Source organism: Bemisia tabaci, chromosome 8 (assembly GCF_918797505.1).
Source record: "Bemisia tabaci chromosome 8, PGI_BMITA_v3".
NCBI lineage: Eukaryota > Metazoa > Arthropoda > Insecta > Hemiptera > Aleyrodidae > Bemisia > Bemisia tabaci.
This window is the reverse complement of record NC_092800.1, coordinates 465,256-485,164: the sequence shown is the minus strand read 5'-3', so window position 1 is coordinate 485,164 and position 19,909 is coordinate 465,256. Positions and strand designations below refer to the sequence as shown.

The window sequence follows — 19,909 nt, the reverse complement described above, 5'->3', positions numbered from 1 at the left end:
ACTATTCGTGCTCCACGGTTGTCCGTGCCGTATACTCAAAAAAATGAAGGCGTTTTGGTCTCGTTTGATCTTCCGATGATGCGATGCGTGGATGTGGCGATTTTTGCGCCTAATCGTAGTCCTGGATACTTAGGTATGTCGATTGGTCGGCATATGCAGGGAAGCACTGCCTCCCCCGAATAATTTATGGAACAATGGAGAATTTTGCACACACAAATTTTATTGCTTCATCTGAGAGTGCCTCATGAGCTGAGTTCGCATTATGTTTCATAATTTTTTTCTGACAAGGGAAAAATAGATTTAAATGTGAGAAAATGTGCCGCCTTATGACGTCATCTGGTAGCTTTTTCCATTACAACACAATACATGTATTTTAGCAAATTAGGTTATTTTTTCTTATTTTCTCCAATAATTGTCCAATTTTGAAACCAAGGATATCCTCGTACTCAGTTTTCCTAGTTGTATCATTTTAAACATGAAATTCACAAAATTTAAGACACCTGCAAATTCTCTATTTAGTTCATTTTTTGAGTCGACAGAGAGCGTATTGTTTCATTATGCTTCAGCGATTTTGCGCCTTGAACTTTTATTTGGGGGGGGGGGGGGGTTGTCTACTGTCTACCCCACAGGAGTGGTATCAAAAAATGAGCTCGCTCATCCTGTGTCTCACGATCCCGGCGCCCTAAACTTGAACATGGCACATTATAATTTTGAATGGCTTTTAATCAGAATTGCGTTTTTTGAATTGTGAAATAGCCATATCTCCGTTCGGTTTGAAATTTTTGGGAATTGCTTTCCAAAAAATGCTCTAAGAGATCTCCTCTGCTGTGGTACGCGAAACTTAACTTTGAATAGAATTTATTCATTTTTCTCATGAGCGTTTACAAATTAAAACATTCGGGGTTTCCATACTTATTCCATTTTCTGAGTATCCGAATTACCGTGACTTTTTTGCTTCTCTCAGACTCCGAAATGTTTGAGTTCCCTGACTTTTCCTGATCCTCAAACAAAACTTTCATTTATATTTTTTCCTTCAAATAAACGCTGATCACGAAATCCCACAACTTTTTCGATTCACTCCCTGATTTTTCCAAAATGTCATGAATTCCCTGACTCCCCCTGGCTTTCCAGGTTTACCAGACCTCCGGAAACTCTGAACATTAAGTCGGGAAATTTCTCTACGGATTTGCTAACTTCTTGAAACGTTAAACTGCTTGACTCATTTACGGTGGTTGGCAAAATCAACCTTGCGTTTTAAATGGCCGTGCATCCGCTGATATTACACACAGCAACTCAGGGCATCAGAATAGATCTCATTATTTTTCGAGAATCGAGAGAATTGAATGATTTAAACACATAATTTGGTGGCAGGCAAAACCAACTCATTTCCTACAGTAAAAATCGTTCGGAAGGAAAAAAACTCAAGTTGACGATTTAGAAATCAACCTTATACTCTTCCGACCGACAAAAATTGACCTCAGTATTAAAAATTGAATTTCCTTTACTGGAATGGCTCACAGACAGAGTTGTCGAAATAAAAATAAATAGAGCCAATCTTGATATGAATGAGAGTAAAAAATGACAAAAATGTTCTGTATTGGGGGGAACGTCTCCATTTGGCAACGCTGCGATGAGGTTGATCTTCAGAGATCAATTACCGTGTAATTGAACGACTGTAATGCCGCTCGGTGCAGTTTTAAGTTAGAATTATTCACGTTCCTCGGTAGTTATATTTAGGAGGCTTATCAGACAAGAACTCCGTCCTCCTAAGGAAGAACGTCGTATGAGCCCACAGAGGTTGCCAAATTTGCTTTGAAAAAAAAATGAATTTTCAGAGCAATCTGTGAATATTTTTCTTTGGTTTTTTCAAAGAATTTTATTCGCGATGCGATCTAAGTCATTTGAAAATTTCAAGACTTTCCTCAAAAATGAACATTTTACCAGAGGAGATTTGGCAGCTCTCGAATGTTCATACGGCGTTTTTTCTTAGCACGGCAGTACTGGAGTTACTGGACCTTTGACAAGAAAAAAAGTTACGTTCAATCGAATCCTGAAATGGCTCACTTTTGGAAACTGAGCACCAATTCTGAGAGGGCCGTAAGCGTATTTGTCTTTTCGAGTTGACCTATTGACAGATTTGAATGTACGCATCACGAAAAAACCTTTTGTTAATGATCCCCCCTCCGCCTTACTTTTCGAGGATATTGTGCATGAAAGTTTCTTGTTCAACATCTCAAACCCATTCTGGAAAGCAAATGAAGGTGATTCAACACATTTTCCCTAACATTTTCGTCATATTCGTCATTTTCCCGGACATTTCCCGGTTTCCCCTGACTGTGGCAACCCTGTGAAGCACAGTGACCCTTTGATAAGATGACAAGACTGCACATGACAAAAAATGTAATCACAACACGAAGAAAAAAAGAGGAAGAACAAATGATTATGGTGAAGCTTTTAAAGAGAAAGAAGATTGAAAAATATAAAGAGCTTAGCGTGGATTCGTGAGAGCGCGGAGCAGGGCAAATGAATTAAAAGTTAAAAAAATCTTTTTTCTTTTAACTGAGGCTCTCTTGAGGATGGAGAGCGTTCCTCAAAGATATTTTGAAAGTTAGCAGTCTTTAATTAAAGGGAAACATAAGAGCAGTTAAAATTGTTGGGATTGCCTTGATTTTCAGTTTACTGGGGAGTATGAATCCTTCAAAATATATCAATTGTAAAATTTGGAAAACACTTGCTTTGGAACGTTGTCGCCTTCCTACACCACTTGTTGAATGTAATGTAAGAAAACCAACAGGTCTAAATCTACAAAATTAGGCTTCTTTCACTGCCTACAAAATTGTCTAAATCTTGTGAGCAAAAACAATGTTTTTGTCTGCCATGGAGAAAAATATCAGTGAAATCGGAAATGTTGAGCGACTATAATGGAGATGAGTATTTTTCTAGCTTCACTGCCGGTGCGCACAGAAAGTTCCCCGAAATATTCTAAGAAAAAGGGCCAAGAACTACTTACTGTTACTTGGACCAGGGTCTCAAATATTAGCACACTTATAACTTTCTATTTTTTTCAGAATCTTCAAAATTTTCCACTTAATTTGATTTGTAATTTTCACTTGTTTTTATTTGAAATTTGTTTGGATTATTATTGAGTGGAGCTCGATCCAAATCGTAGAGAATAAAAACCAACAAGATTCATACAATTTTCGGATGAGAACGAAAAATGAAACACAGATTGAAGTCACTTAATATTTGGGATAAAATACGTCACGCAACTGTCTTGACGTTTCAACGCTTTTAGAGGCAACTTTAAAACACGTCGAATAGTTATTATGTTGATGTGAGAGCATTTCAAGTTCATGTAACCGTTTATATAATCAGCCAGAGATGAAGCCGTTTTAAAATTAATTTTCTGTGCCTAATCAAACCCTTGATAAAACTGATTACGTTCAGCGGCTAAGAGAAAAAAAAAATCCTACTTTAGGTATACTTAAAAGTCTAAGCGAGAGTTCATGGCTATTTCAGAAATGCTTGATACGATGTTTACACGACTTTTATTAAAAGATTCCGAAAATCAGAGGTCACCCGAAAACACCATCCGACAAAACCTTTCTTTGAGAAAAAACGATGAACCAAGACATCGATAAAAACTTTAAAGCATTTAGACCGAAATAAACACAAAAGAACCAAATCATATTTTAAAATAAAATGAATTAAGCGCCGTTTTGAGCTTAACAGTAGCAGCACATTTTTCCTGTGAAGAATTCGAAATCGGGGGAAAACATTTTGAATCTGAGAATGACCATTTAATGTGGTTCCTTGGCACTTGAAGGAGCGATTCGACAGTCGATTGATCAATTAATCATTCTTGGATTTTAGGACATTTCTTAAGAATATTCAATAGGATTTTAGGACATTTCTTCAGGACATTCTTGGTAATAGGACATTTCTGAAGAATATTCTTGGATTTTAAGACATTTCTAAAGAATTTCCGAGCATTATATCACGCGATAGTATGCCAGGTATTTGTACATAAAAGACCGAAAAATACTTTGAAATAACGCCGGAGGAACGTCCCGAGTGAATACCACGAATCGAAAAGCAAATCGATTTGCAATATCCACTCGGGACGTATTTGTGACGTCATTCCAAAGTGTTTCTTGGTATTTTGTACACAAACACCTGACATACTATAGCGTGATGTGATGAGCTGCTCAGAAAATCTTAAGCAGTGTCCTAAATTATCAGTTTATCGATCGACTGTCATATCATTCTCCAAAAAAGAGTATGGAGGAGGAGTAAAACTTGAAACCGATTTTCCTCTGTTAGATCTTAATGTCTTCGAATCCGTTGAACGCAGTCAATTTGTGTGAGCATATGATCGAAAAGCGAATATGAGCACGCGAAAACAAGTTCATTATCACAGAGACACATCCAGCGACCCGGAAAAATATGAAACCACCAATTGAACCAAGCCGCAATGGCAAAAAAAAACTACTCACAAACGGTGCCCTCCATGGTGAATAGGTGGACGAAAAAATAAAACGACGAAAAAAATAAAATCAAGAAAGAGGAAGAGGCGATCTGACGGTCAGATTCAGCCGCGGTACACTATCACGGACTGATAACTGATTGGGATGCGAATCAGATCAAAATACTCGGGAGTGAGTGGAGGAGGAGGTGAAGTGGCTCTGCTTCGAGTGGAGGGGGCAAGACGAGTTTATCGAGGGAATTCCTCGTGGAATCTCGGTCGTTGTAACCCGTGAGTCATACATCATACAATTACGCAGACATGCTCCGAGGAAATTCCCGTCGCTTCTTGGGGCTGGGGGGCCTATTCGGGAGAGCAGGGGGTAGTCGCCCCCCATCTCCCGCGTTAGAGTTTTTTTCCAGAGCAGGGCGTCCACTGAAACAGGCTGGCCAAAAAACAGTACTCATACAGCACTTTTTCAGTACATTCCCGAGAAATTCAGTACCTCCTCGTGAAACAAATTCAAATACAAACAACAAATTCCGGACTTTCTTGCGGAATTTTCGTACTTTTTTAATACTTTCGGACCGCTCTTAAAAAAGCAGTACTATTTCTGGATTTTCCGGACCTGTAGAGTTTTTCCTTACAATAGTAAGGAAAAACTCAGAGCAGATTCGGGGAGAAATTAATACCGGAACTGTCGGATAAGTTACTTACAACTAGAGAACTACATTGCACAATCTTAGGTTGCTATTGGAAGTATTATACGCCTTTTCACTGAAACATGCCTGAATTGAGTTTTTGCACTTTTGCAAAATTTTAAAAATCTACCTTTATTTCTGGAACTGTTTGGGCGTATGTGTTGCGGTTAGCATTAAAAAAAAAGTAAAAAAAATACTCCCTATAAAAATATCTATGATGTTTTGATGGTTAATTTGTCGTGGTCATAATTCGATTTTGATGGTTCGAATTTTTTCCTAGTCTCTCTAGGGGCCGTTCAAAAATGACGTTAACAACTTATGGGTGTCAGGGCCGGATTCACCTAATTGCCGCCCATGGGCCGCCTATATTTTGCCGCCCCCTTCTCATTCGTTTTGAAACTCGATAAAAACCATCAAATGAACGTGCCAGCGGGGGAGGAGTGCATAAAGACGCATTTACTCGTGTTGAACACATTTTTTGGGGAATCCCTGTCAACACTACTAGCTTAAGTTCACGAAACTTTGCGCGAAAGTTAAGTTCCGTAAACCTATCTCTGTGTGAACAAGGCCTTCCACTCATAAGAAATGAACGAAAAAATTATGAAAGAACAAACATAAATGTGGTTCAATGATTTTAACTTCCGCGCGCCGCGCCGCGCAGACCGCACCGTGTTGGACGCAATGCGCGAAGTATTCATGCATTCTTGTAGGCGCTATCCGTTTCACGCTGACCGCAATGACCGCACTGTGTTTGATGCAATACGTGAAGTATTCGTGCAGTCTTGTAGGCGCTAATATGTGTTACATGCCGATCGCCGCGCCGAGGAGGGCTTCTCCTTTTCATTTCAAGTCCTCGTTATCATTTTCTCTAAGTCGCGCCGTTCTAGGCCAAATTGCGTGTTTGGTTTCTCTCGTAACTCGAATTATCGAGGGTGGTGTCTCTTGTATCACTAAGAGACGACAAAATTAGAAATTACTGTACTCTCAGGAAATGAGAGATAATGTCGCCTTTTCTCGTTTGTAATTTTGTTTTTATAAATCCGATTTTTTTTATACTTACACTTTAAAAAATTGCAAATTTTTGCCGCCCCTTAGATTTGCCGCCATGGGCCGCGGCCCATGTGGCCACCCCCTTAATCCAGCCCTGATGGGTGTACGGCATTCTGTCACACTGAGCTGAACCCAAAGTCAGGCTAAAATCAGCACGAAGCGCCCGTTTTTCGATCAATTTGTGAATTAAATCTGCGATTAAGATGGAAATTGAATTAACCCAAATCTGACGCAATTTTTAGGGACTAGTAAGGGCACCCTGACATGAAAGGCGGGAAGGGGGTGAAAAGTTGGGAAAAAACTAACGTGATATTGCCTTTCGTTATTACAGTCAGTGTTGAAACACGGTAATAATTGGCACGAATTGACAACCAGCTTGTTCTCGGTTGTATGCAAGATTGGTTACTTCAAAGCGTGGCGTGCTTTGCGATACATCGATTGATATGCTATTTTAACTCATGGAAAAGAATCGATGGACAGGATGCTCACAACGAACACCTTAATAATCGATCTTTACCATAGCTTCAAATGGGGAAACATCGATAATGGATCATTCACGCCTCGCCACTGGGTTACATAGGCTTGCGCCGAAACCGAAACAGGACTTGATCTTGTAAACCTCTTTTGCCTAATGGCTGACATGCGAGAGTATTGAAATTCAATGACTCACGACACACAAGACGAACCGTTAGAGTACATCAATATCCGTCTTGCCGTTTGTATCTACCTCACTTTCTTTTTCTATTTCATCGACTTCCTCCTTGCTTCACTCCTCAAATCCGTCATTCTTCCTCCTTTCCTTCGACGGATATTCAGCTAAAGCAATCATACCACGAGTCAGCTTTCTCGCCCAACGGCTACTTTTCACCAGGATAACATGAAACGAAAGAAAATTATGAAAGTTTAGGGTGTCTACTGAGAAAGGTGGGCAGGAATCAGTGCTTTCACAGGATTTTTTCCGAGTTCGCTCAAAAAATAGGATATTGAGATCGTGAGCGAGGGTGGAAACTTGAACTGTTCAGTGCTATATAGCAGTCAAAATGCATTGTTCCTAGAGCTGGGAACAACTCCAGCAAACTCCAGCTGTGTTTTTCTCAAATTCGCAATATAAGGTTCTGAAACGGAGACGGAGAATAAAGCCTTATTAATTTTTTTAAGATAGATATTCAACTCATTTGAACAAAGTTAAACAGAGAGGACGCACTAAATGCCATTTTTTCCAAATGAGTTGGTAAAGGTGTCAAATTTATACATTCTTAGATTTCGTAACATCAAAAATTCAAAGTCGGGGGAAATACTATGAGTGTGAGGGACAGTCGTTAATTTTAGTCCTCAACATAGAATCTACTGGAGGAATGAAACTTCCCAGCTTCCTTTCTCGGTTCCAACTCGATGCAACTTGATACGTTTCGGTTTAACTTAAACAGAATAGACTACATTTTGCGATTAAAAACTCTAATTTGGTCCAAACTCAACAGAAACGCACCAAAGCGCATTTAGAGAGGGGAAAAAATGAGTTGGGAGTAATAACGAATTCACTCAGTCGCAAAATTTTCTCCTGTTAAAGTTCCAAGCCGAGAAAAAAAATCTCAACATGAAAATAGTCGTTAAACGTCGTCATTTATTTTAACATTAAGCTTTATGGAGGAATAAAACTTTGAACCTCGACTTCTCGATTCAAACTTGATCCGACTTGTTGCGCTTCAGTTAATCTCAGTCAATTTTAAGTTCCCTTCTTTAGGGGCCTAAATGCCCAACTTCTCAAGAAAACGACTTCATGAGGCCTTTTAGAAGAATTTTAACAAGAAAACTTCAGAGAAACGTCGTAACATTTCGACCATGAGTAAAATCTTTTCGAGTGCAAGAAAATCGGAACGACAAAACAAAAGAAAAAAACGCAATAATGTATTTTTCCTTCGGAAAATACACTAATAAACGGAAAGCTCAATTTTAATTTCTTCCCTCTTTGAAGGCCCTGAATGCCTGACTTATCCAAAAAACGAATTCATGAGGCACTTCTGCAGAATTTAACGTGAACACTTCATTGGAACGTCTTAAAATTTCGACCCACGAGAAAATTCTGCTCGAGTGCAAGAAAATCGGAACGACAAAAAAAAAAAGAAAACAAAGAAAAATAAACGGAAAGCTCAATTTCAATTTTTTTTTTAGTTTTTTCCCTCCTTGAAGGCCTTAAATTCATATAACTTATCCAAAAAACGACTTCATGAGGCATTTTTGAAGAATTTAACGTGAAAACTTCAGAAGAACGTCTTAACATTTCGACCATGAGAAAATTCTTTTCGAGTGCAAGAAAATAGTGACGATAAAAAAAAAAAAAATAGACGAGAAGCTAGACACGAAATTGGGGAAGTATCACGGTGCATGGTGACGAGCATCAGAACCCTGAAGCGAGGAAATCGGGAAGAAAAGCCCTTCGGAGTGGTGGTGGGAGGAGGGGGGGACAAGGGGCACTTAAGCGAGATAAGAGGAGTCCTACCTGTTGATATCGGCGGCGGAGTGGAGGCACTGAAAATCCCTGCTGACTCGACTGTAGCGACTCCGGCTCGGGCCGGGGCCGGGTGCGGCGGGAGGTATCCGGGAGGGATGCAGGCGCTGGAGGGGGCGCACGATGGATCGAGTCAATAGGAGAGGTCGGACAAAATTTGGAAACTTTTACTGCTCATAACTCGGTTTATACAAAACTTTGAGGTTTTGAAAGTGGTTTCATTGATTTTCTCGTAGAATTGTCTTGCAGAAGCACCCGTTAAAATGTAAAATGTGAGGAAATCAAGAGGAAAATTTGGAGTTGAAGTCAATAACGACATGTCCGACTTCTCTGATTGACTGGATCCACTGTGGGGCGCTCCCTCCGCTGCCGCCCCCGATCAATCGCTCCAGAACAATACGTGCAATTTTCATTTACTCTCCTCATATCACGACCCGCTCGTCCCGGCCCGCTTTCGGGGGTTACCAAGGGCGGGGCCCGGGGGCCGCCTCTCAAGTCGCGCATACCCAAAAAGGGTGCATTTCCACGATTGAATATCATGCCATTTTGGAATGGACCACAAGACAGGGGGAGAATTGAACTAAATTTTGCGTTGAGCAACTACAATGTCTGGCTTTTTTTCAATGCGATTTGACGGGTTTATTTTAAATACGAGCTAAATGAGCTATCTCTTCCGTAGCTTGGGGGAATAAGTAGACACACCTGGATTGAGCGAATTTTGCCGTCCATCCAAAGAACTTGGAAATTATTCGCCTTCTTTTGCCATTTGATGACGTCATCAGCAGGCTTCATTAATGGCGTCATATATGGATAGACATATATCAGGGTGTCTACTAAGACAGGCTGGCCAAAATTCAGGACTTTTCCAGTACCTTCATTTGACGGAATTCGAAACATTTCAAAAATTTGAATTTCTCTCTCAAGTTGCGACAAAAATGGAAAATTCCGGACCTTCTAGCGGAATTTTCGCACTTTCTTGGTACTTGCGAACCGCCCTTAAAAAATCAGTACTACTTCCGGAAATTCCGGACTTGCAGACACCCTGATATATGGACTGTTTTTTTTTTGTTTTGTTTTTTAAAAATATTTGTGGAGAAATCGACGACGAAACTTGTCTTGTGATAGCCTTTGAAAGCCCGTGCCTGGTGGAATAAGTCGAGCAGGAAAAGTGGAAAGGTGAAACTTGGAGACGAAATCCTTGCGAAGCGTTGAAGGAGCAGTAATAGAGAAGGGACGGCGACGGGACGGGTGCTGAAGGGATAATGAAATTAACACTACAGTTTCCAGCCCCGTCGGAAAATTAATTCTCAAGGCGCACTGGTTATTATATGCGCCAAAGCAATCTCCCCGATAGGTTTTAACAATTATTGAACCCTTCATTTTAAGAGGGCTTAAACCGCACGAGTTTCACGATTTTGTGCATCGAGAAGATTCCAAGAATATAGTCAGTTACCTAAAAACGTGAAAATCTACAACTTCTATAAGAACCTTGGCGGATTCTGTACGAGTTATCTTTTGCCATCACAGTTAGATGAGGCTGCTATTTTTGATATCACTCTTTAAGTTCCAACACTTTTCAACGAAAAAAGATACTGAGAATTTATAAAAGAAAGGCTCCGGTTGGGAAACTTTTAGCAATGGACTATATGTGTTGGATGGAAATGCAAAAGAAAGTTTAAGAGATGAGGCAGAAACAGCCAGCCAGTCATGAAATGGAGCCCTTGCGAAAACGCCGTAAGGTTCCATTAAAAGCCAGCATATATTCTAATGGGTGTTAGGGTTATTTTCTAAATGCACATAGTTCCGTTTGACAGAAATATATGCACGTCCATGTAATGTTGCTTACATTCGCACTGATTGTGAGTCCACCGGTCATTCCCTGATTTTCCAGGTGTTCTAGACCCCGAGAAACTCTGTTCACCCATAAACACAGACTTTTCATGAGCCAGGGTTGCCACAGAATTCGGAGAATGAAATTCCCTGACATTTCCTTGATTTCCCTGACACATTTTTGTGAAATTCGCTGACAATTGAGGGTGTAACGGATAGTTAAGTGGGCATAATTGAAAATAGTTTTCAGACAAAATTTATGGTTCAAACTCTCAAACCTATTCTAGAAAGCAAATGAAGGTGATTTAACAAATTTTCTTGACATTTTCGTCATTTTCCCTGACTTTTTTAAATTCCCTGACATTTCCCGGTTTTCCCTGACTTTTCAAAATTCCCTGTCATTCTCCAATTTTCCATGACTTTTTTAAATCCCCTGACATTTCCCGGTTTTTCCTGGAACCATGGATATCATGTTGCTTGAATTGGCACTGAGTCCACCGGTCATTCCCTAATTTTCCAGGTGTTCTAGACCCCGAGAAACTCTGTTCACCCATAAACAGACTTTTCACCAATGAAAAAAACGCGGTGTTGCCAACTTGCGAGAATGGCTATGCCGTAAAAGGACCGGAAGGAGCATCTCCGGAACAGATCACGGGTCTCATTCAACATAAACTGACAAAACGTAATGGCAAGAGGTACTCACCGCAGAAAGCGATTTTGTCGAGCCTTGGACGACCATAAATAGACCACGGTCATGAGGTACCCTAAAAAAATACAAAACATTGAGTAAGCATCGTTATTATATAACCAGAATATTCCGAGTCGAAATCAATCTATGGACAATTGCGTGACATAACTCGACTGGTCAACCTCAAGTCTGATGCACGGTCAGAAAAGCTGAGCTCCTCATATTTTGATTTAGTATTTGGAGCGTGAGAGTAAAAACTGTTGACATTTCCGACGATCTCATCGAATAAAAAATTAGGAAAAGTTTGCTAAGGACCCTACATGTATACCTACTAGGAAGCTACGCGGCCCAACCCCATGATGGCGTTCCTATTCGCGCTTTCTGAGGCCCATAGAGCGGGCTCATAATGGGAATATCTCTTATCGATAGCAAGAAAAATCATAAAAATCAACTCGGTAGATCTTCAGAAAAAAATTTGGTTTCTTTACGGCGCTGCGACTCTGAACTTTAATCTCGATTTTGATTTTGCATTAAACCTTGTTTGGTGGTCCACTGAAGCTGAGGTTGATTAAAGCAAAATCAAACTCCAAATCGAGATTAAAGTTCCAACTCGCAGCGCCAAAAAGAAATCTATCATTAAACGCGCACTCGGCTCTGTCTTCAATCTCGAAAACTTAAAAATCTCATTTTCGCACAAACTGCTCTCTTCTTTGGGACGCGGACGGTATCCTGCCGTCCTAAGGACAAACGCGCTGAATAAACTTTCGAGAGTTGCCAAATTTCTCTAGATAAAACATGTATTTTTGAGGAAAGTTTTTCATATTCCTCTTTGAAATTTTCAGATATATTAGATCAAATTGAGAACAAAATAATCAGAAAATTTGATGAAAAGTGTTGTCAATTTTCCAAAAAAATTCGGTTTTTATTGAAGGAAATCTGGCAACGTCTGAAAGCACATACGGCGTTTTCCCTGAGGATGGCAGTATCAAACCCTGCGGGCCGATTATTGAAACTGATAGACTAAGCGATAGACAAAGAAGACATAGGGAGTAAAGAGCGTTCCTATTGGTTGACATGATTGGTTCTTATAGACTGAGGAAGAAAATGATGGACTAACTGTCAGGTTTCTCGTGGGTTGCCGTTAGTTAGTCCATTACCTACCTTCTATGTCCATTGCCTCCACCCGCTTCCACCAATAGGATCCCTCCAAATCCCTTTTATCGTCTTTGTCTATAGCTTTGTCTATCAGTTTCAATTATCGGCCCGCTGGAGAAAGGAAGGCCATTATTGCCCAACAGAAGTGATTTTCTCTCCACCTCGGCTCCTTGCTTTCTTAATCACGTGATTAATCGTTAATTTGCGGGTTTGCGAACAACTCGAGACAATGAAAGTAATTGCTGGCCCAACAACTCAAATCACTTCGCGCTGATCGCGAGTCAAACTAACACTAAATGGACGTACTTCTATCAAACGGAACTATGTGCATTATGACGGGAGCCCTGTTATGCATATATTCTTACGGGTCTCAGGGCTCATGTCTTAATGCACATAGTTCCGTTTTACAGTAATACGTTCAAATATGCCGAACGATGTGGTGGTAGCGCTGAATACTCTGCAGAACTTTGTTTTGCACTTGGAAACCGGCGCCACTTGCGTCATAATTAAATGAATAGCTTTTAATTTCATTCGAGCGGATTAATCTGAAACAATCGCGCAAATTGCAAAAAACCCCAAGCTACTTCAATTCAACACTATTCCCTCTTTACATCTGTAACTTCTCAGCTTTTCGTGTGATTCTGACTCGGAAATTCAAGGAAGAGAACGAGTAATGGAAACTCAATATTACTCTCTTCTGCCGTGCTAAGGAAGAACGTCGTATGATCCTTCATGCGTTGCCAAATTTCCTTGGATAAAACAAGAATTTTTTAATGAATATTTTTCTTCCAATTTTTCAGAGAATTTTGTTTGTGTTTTGATCTGAAGTTCCTGAAAATTTCAAGGGAAAAAAGTTCATAATTTTCCTCAAAAATAAACATTTTTCAAAGAAAATTTGGCAACTCTCGAATGTTCATACGGCGTTTTTTCTTAGCACGACAGAATTTAGAGAAAATCATTGACCGCTGCGCGACCGAGCCCCCCAGAGTCCGTTTCACGGGGCCATACGAGTTTCTCTGAATAGAGCCGACCCTTTGAGCTGCAAAATTCTCTTTCAATTATTGGAAGATGTTTTTTTCCGTTCGGCGCAAAATCAGCGGGGAGAGTGTCAGGAAGTGTGATTTTCATTTAAGACATATCCATGGCTAGAAGGAGGAACCACGTATCTCCGTTTGCGATGTTGAAGACATCTTGTCACACTTTATTTTCTCGTCGAGGAACTGGTTAACGTGATTTTTTAAGCACTTGCTTGGTTTTTCTCTTCTGCAGTAGACTATTGTGTATAAATCGGACCACATTTTGCAATTAGGAACTACGGTTTTTTAATCATTCCTAAAACCACCTATGTGCATAGGAAATTATGGTGTATACGTTGTCTCTAAACTGAGCCAGAGGGTGTAGTTCCTAATTGCAAAATTTAGTCAACTTTCAAGGCATTAAGCTGACTTCGAAGAAATAAAATGGGAGCGGGGATTTTGAAACACCGCAATAGAGATACGTGCTTTCTCACTTAGGCCATCAATATGAGCCCGTCTTCTGGCAACAACGCAATCGTAAAACGAGGCTACGCACGGTGGATCGTGTCGGTAGGAGAGGTCGGACAAAATTTGGAAACTTTAAAGCTTATATCTCCGTCTATACAGAATGTTGAGGTTCTAAAAGTGGTTCCATTGGTTTTTTCCTGAAATTTTCTGCTGGAAGCACCCCTTAATATTTGAATTGTGACGAAATAAACATCAAAATTTGCAGTTTCAGTAAAAAAGTTCTTGTCCGACCTCTCTAATTGACTCGATCCACTGTGCGACGCGACGGAACAATTGGCGCGGTTGCTTCAACGCTGATTGCAAGAGAAAGAAAAAGTTGAGCGGTGACCACTCGATGACGTTGTCAAATTGTGAAACGGTTTCTAATCGCTTTGACCCGTTATAGGATAGGCCGAGGAATTCGGTATAATTAGCCTCTGAGGCCAGGATTTCGAGCCCAGTTCCGATGTGCAACGCAGAGTGCGTGTCCACATCAAGAAACTTCAAATTCAACTTGAGCTTTTTCAGAGCCTCCGGAGCAGGGCCGGATTAAGGAGGTGGCCACATGTGCCGCGGCCCATGGCGGCAAATATAAGGGGCGGCAAACATTTGCAATTTTTTAAAGTGTAAGTATAAAAAAAAATCGGATTTATAAAAACAAAATTACAAACGAGAAAAGGCGACATTATCTCTCATTTCCTGAGAGTATAGTAATTTCTAATTTTGTCGTATCTTAGTGATACAAGAGACACCACCCTCAATAAGTCGAGTTACGAGAGAAACCAAACACGCAATTTGGACTAGAACGGCGCGACTTAGAGAAAATGATAACGAGGACTGCTTGAGATGAAAAGGAAAAGCCCTCGGCACGGCGATCGGCATGTAACACATATTAGCGCCTACAAGACCGCACGAATACTTCACGCATTGCATCAAAACACAGTGCGGTCATTGCGGTCAGCGTGAAACGGATAGCGCCTACAAGAATGCATGAATACTTCACGCATTGCGTCCAAGACGGTGCGGTCTGCGCGGCGCGGCGCGCGGAAGTTAAAATCATTGAACCACATTTATGTTTGTTCTTTCATAATTTTTTCGTTCATTTCTTATGAATGGAAGGCCTTGTTCACACAGGGATAGGTTTACGGAACTTAACTTTCGCGCAAAGTTTTGTGAACTTAAGCTAGTAGTGTTGACAGGGAATTCCCAAAAAATGTGTTCAACACGAGTAAATGCGTCCTATGCACTCCTCCCCCGCTGGCGCGTTCATTTGATGGTTTTTATCGAGTTTCAAAACGAATGAGAAGGGGGCGGCAAAATATAGGCGGCCCATGGGCGGCAAGTAGGTGAATACGGCCCTGCTCCGGAGGAACGGAGGAAGAAAAGAGGATAAGCGTAGAGAAACACGAGAAATGATACTGAAAGGAGGAGGGAAAGAAGGACGAAAAACAATGGAAGCTGTTAGAGTTAGTTAGGTGAGTAGTTAATTAGTTAATTACGCCGATCAGCGGGCTGATTGTTGAAAATGATAGACAAAGCGATGGATAAAGAAGATACAGGGAGTATGGAGCGATCCTATTCGTTGAAATGGGCGATTCCTATAGACTAAGGGGGTAAATGATGGAGTAACTATGAGGTCAATCGTGTATTTGTTTGGATCGGTATAACGGAGAGTTTATGTGCTGTCGGCGCCACGCCATTTAGCGTCTATAAGGGAGAGAGGAAGAAGGAAGATAAGTAAAAGAGGAAAAAAATGGAGGAAAAAGAGAAAGAAGAAAACTGAGAATTTTCTCTCTTCTCCTTCCCCTCATTTTCTCCTCTTCTTTCCCTTTTTATTTTTCATCCTTCTCGTTCTTCCCTTAAACCTTCTCTAATCACAATGTCAAAGTAAACAAGCCTGCCTACAGGAAGAAGCTAAATCCTTTCAAAGAATGACAGTAGATACGGACTTGACTCGGACAAGAAAAAAATTTGCAAGCACAGTTTAAATAAGATTCGTTGATTCAAGTGGTGCATTGTTTTCAATATTTTCCAAAACGAAAATGACAATAAAAACAAATAAAAAACAAATTCGACAATAAAAAACAAAGAAAGCGGCAGAGAGCATAAAATCCAAAGGCACTTGACTGGGTGAGATCCAACCAACCGTCTCAACCGAAGCTTGGTTCATTGTCAGCCGTATGATATTAAGCAAAAAAGCCACAAACGGACGTATTTCTATCAAACGGAACTATGTGCATTTTGACGTGAGCCCCGTTATGCACATATTCTTATGGGTTTCAGGGCTCACTTCTTAATGCACATAGTTCCAGTTCCGTTTGACAGAAATACGTCCAAATGTAATATGAAGGATGAGAATCGGTCACGAGTTATTTTCAGAACACCTTTATCGCATAAGACTCAAAGACAACGATAAATGCCCCTGTGAGCAGATAGGGACAATCGAACACAATCCTCCTCCATTGCTCAAATATAAAACAACCAAAAAATATCTACAACCGGAAAAAACCGGATTCTCAAGTGATCATCGATTCAAAAACTATCCTGTCACGAACAGAATTAGAACTCTGCCGAGAACTCGAATCCCACTTAACCAATAATCAAATGTCATGCTAAAGTACTCCTTTACTAAGCGGTGGCTGTTCGTCTCGACTAGGGCCAATTGACCCACATCTAAAGTGTCCTAGCTCGCATAAAAGAAAAAAGAAAAGAAAAAAAGAAAGCGAGAAGGTAAAAACAGAGTTAAAGAGTATCATTAACGAGCAGAGATAGGGGAAGACAAAGCGCTTCCAGAAAAACTCCTGTCTCGGCTGATAGATGCAACTATACGTGCTCAAAGGATGTGCGTGGAGGATCCATAAAAAAGAGAAGGCGCTGCGCTGGCAAGGCAAGGCCAAGACCTGTCTTTCCACGGGCCGGTTCCCGCCCCATCCTCGGTAGCGATTTTGAGAGTTAGTGACACTAGTCGAGTCGTTCCTCCGGTTAAATCCATTAAAAATATCGATTTTAGTCGATTTTATCGAAAAGTCGATTGTTTTACATACTTTGAAAAGAAACAGTGTTGCCAACTTTCAAGAATGACCACTGTTAGTGTGCTTTGCGATATATCGATTGATCTAACATTCAAACCTGTGGAAAATAATCGATAAGAAGGGTGTTCGTAACGAACCCCTTAATAATCGATTATTTATTATAGCTTCAAATGGGGAAATATCGATAATCGATTGCTCACGCCACGCCACTAACCACTGTCAATTCTTCAATTCTCTGCACGGGCGGCTGTTTTCCCGAATTCATTCATGCACGTGAAGTAGAACCATTACTTCATTTTTCATTTAAAATACCTCACTTGCAACAATTGCAACATTGAACACTGACAAATGCTTCTGCACCATTTTATAACTTTAAAATTTATAAAAATCTAAAAATCGAATCTTTTGGGCCGCTTTGCTTTCCCTCCATGCGCTATCACTCAGGATGTCCCCTCTTCTTTTTGAAGGCGGAACCGTTTTCACGGCATATTTTTCAGCACTTTTCATTGCTGATGGCAAAACTTGAGTTAGCTGTTCTTCGAAGGAATTTTTAAGTGCTTTTTTTGATGTCGACATAGTTTGTAATCAGTTCGATCCCAGGAAACTTCAAAGAACTTTACGGAAAAATTTCCGAGAAATTTCGAACTTTTTTACTTTGAAAGTGCTTTCATTTCAGATTACTTTACGCGCTCATTTTGAGTTATACCTTTTTCTGTCCACATTATTCCAAGAGACTCCCGAAAACTGTTCGTGACATTCTGTTATTTAGATGCTTTTCGGACAGGCAGACTGTTCTTAAATTCTGATTTTATGACCGATTTTTCCTCAAATCCTGATGGACCTCAAATTATGATAGAATCGGGAAAATCATGATGCCGGACACCTGACACCCTGATTCCGCCTTCAATTTCACGTCTTTGATCCCTTACGATACACCTCGGCAACGGTGCGGTAGGAGTTGAGTTTTCATTCTTGAAACTGCGAGCAGAAGTGGTTCGGTCGTGGGCTTACTCAACTTTTCCATTATTCAACGCCCGCCGTTGTCGTTTCCATGGATACCTTGACCCCGTTGCCCACCGCGTCCCCCGCGAAAAAAGGCTACTTCCTCATCCCCCCCCCCCCCCCCCCCCCAGGGGCCACAAAACCCTCGACGGGTATAAATCTGATGGAAATTAGCGCCACTCTTTCGAGGTAAGGAAGAACCTCGCATGAATATTCGAGCGTTGCCAAATTTATCTTGATCAAATATATATTTCTAGGATAATTTATAAATGTTCGTCCTTGAATTTTTACCACACACTATAAATAGATGAAATTCTTCGAAACATTTTACACAAAATTCGAAGGAAAAATTCTCAAGTCTTCCGAAAATTTGTATCTTACTAGGAGCGACTTTGGCAGCGCTCAAGTATTGATACGGCGTTTCGCCTAAGCATGGCAGCTCTGTGTTCCACTCGAGACTGTTTGCCAGGAGACTAATGTAATCAGTTTTCCATTTTCTGAGCTAGAAGTTTTTCCAGCGCGTTAAATTTAGGAAAAGAAACGGTTATGCAGTTGCTTCATGTGTAGATGCGATTACATCCAATTTTGGGGAATCAGTTAAATTTCAAGAATGAGACGGCTAGTGACTTTCTACAGCCCTCCTTTTCAGTTTCCTTGGCAAAGAAAAACACATTGCGCAACTTAGCAACGCTGGATGCGTTTTCCGTAGGCGAGATTTCCTGTTTCCGAATTCCAAGCTCGTGCTGTCCCGACGCTCTGATTACTTTCCTCAATCAACGAATCAACAGTTTAAATAAAAAACGCGCCCGACCCGACTGTCGAGAGGCGCCATCAAGTTCAATCCCTAAATTGAAGGGGCAACAACGTCACAAGAGCAAGAACGAGACCTTTAAACTTAGGGTTCCCGCCTCAGTGGCGTCAAAAGCGTTAATCCAGGAGCACTTATACAGGGTGTCCCTGTCCCTCTGTCCCAAGATTTAACAGCTGAACTCAAAAAACGTGTTCTACGAGTTAAAATAGTCCTTTTGTCTTCAGACGACCCTAGCAGCAATGCCTCTTAAAACAAATTCTACGAAAAGGTGTTTAAAAAAATGTAAAAAACTTATAAATTTTAAGAGTTTGTAAATTTTAAGTAAAAAAACTCTTAAAATACTCGTTTTAGGAAACCATTCAGGGGCATTCTTTTAAATAAAAGAATAGTCTTGTTTTAATTAAGAGAAAACGTAAAATTTACGTGAAAAACAACAAACTATATTCTCAATGTTTATGGGCTGCAACTTTTCTTTATATACTTTTCTGTTCACCACTTTTTTCAAAACCTCGTTTTTATCCGCAGGAAGTTTATATATGTAAAAAAAAAAAAAAAAAAAAAATAAAAAAAAAAAAACCGCAAATTTCACTTAAAATATACGAAAAAGAATTTAAGTAAAATTTTTCTTCAATTTTAGGTAAAAAAAGCCCCAAAAAGGGTTTTCTGATAAGAATATTTCCAGAGTTTTTTTTTACATAATTTTCGAATGGTTTTGAGGTAAATTTTAAGTTCTCTTAAAATTTACGAGTTTTCTACAACTTTTCTCAACAGCCACTGTTACTAGGGAAGTTCTCCCCCCCCCCTTCCACAGTCCTTACTCCCTCACACACAAACAAAAGCCCTCAGTAGGGACAATGGTTATCCAAATTATAGAAAAACTAGGGGTCTATTTCCTCTGATTGCTTCGCGCCTTAGTCATTATGCGGTACTCGTTACTCGGATGATTTTATATGATAGAGAGAGGTTGTCATTTTTTTCTTAATTTTGGAGACATTTATCAATAAACTTCATGAAAATGACTGTTTCCCACCATTTTTGGGGCTGAATTCATCCATGGTCTCCTAAGTGTATTAAAAGCTCAACAATGGGGAGTTACAGTTGGGTTCTGAACCTTTCAAGGTCTTTTTCTTCAGGGTCTGATTGCGC

General features: G+C 40.3%; 2 protein-coding genes across 3 annotated transcripts in view; both read right to left on the bottom strand.

Moving 5' to 3' along the window:
• Positions 1-4,656, bottom strand: part of LOC109039294 (aromatic-L-amino-acid decarboxylase) — a 34,418-nt gene extending 29,762 nt beyond the window's left edge. The window contains exon 1 of one of the 2 annotated variants that reach the window (XM_019054714.2): positions 4,497-4,656. In XM_019054714.2, the coding sequence (XP_018910259.1) occupies positions 4,497-4,512 (16 nt within the window). In that variant the 5' untranslated portion in view covers positions 4,513-4,656. Of the gene's footprint in view, positions 1-3,010; positions 3,035-4,496 lie in introns of those variants that run through there. The other variant, XM_019054716.2, reaches the window with a different exon arrangement.
• Positions 4,657-6,945: 2,289 nt separating this feature from the next.
• PIG-B (phosphatidylinositol glycan anchor biosynthesis class B) overlaps positions 6,946-19,909 on the bottom strand; it is a 30,901-nt gene continuing 17,937 nt past the window's right edge. Inside the window, exons 9-10 of the mRNA XM_019054713.2 lie at positions 11,256-11,316; positions 6,946-7,073 (exon numbers count right to left, since the gene is read on the bottom strand). The gene's annotated coding sequence lies outside the window, so the exon portion shown is untranslated. The remainder of the gene's footprint in view (positions 7,074-11,255; positions 11,317-19,909) is intronic.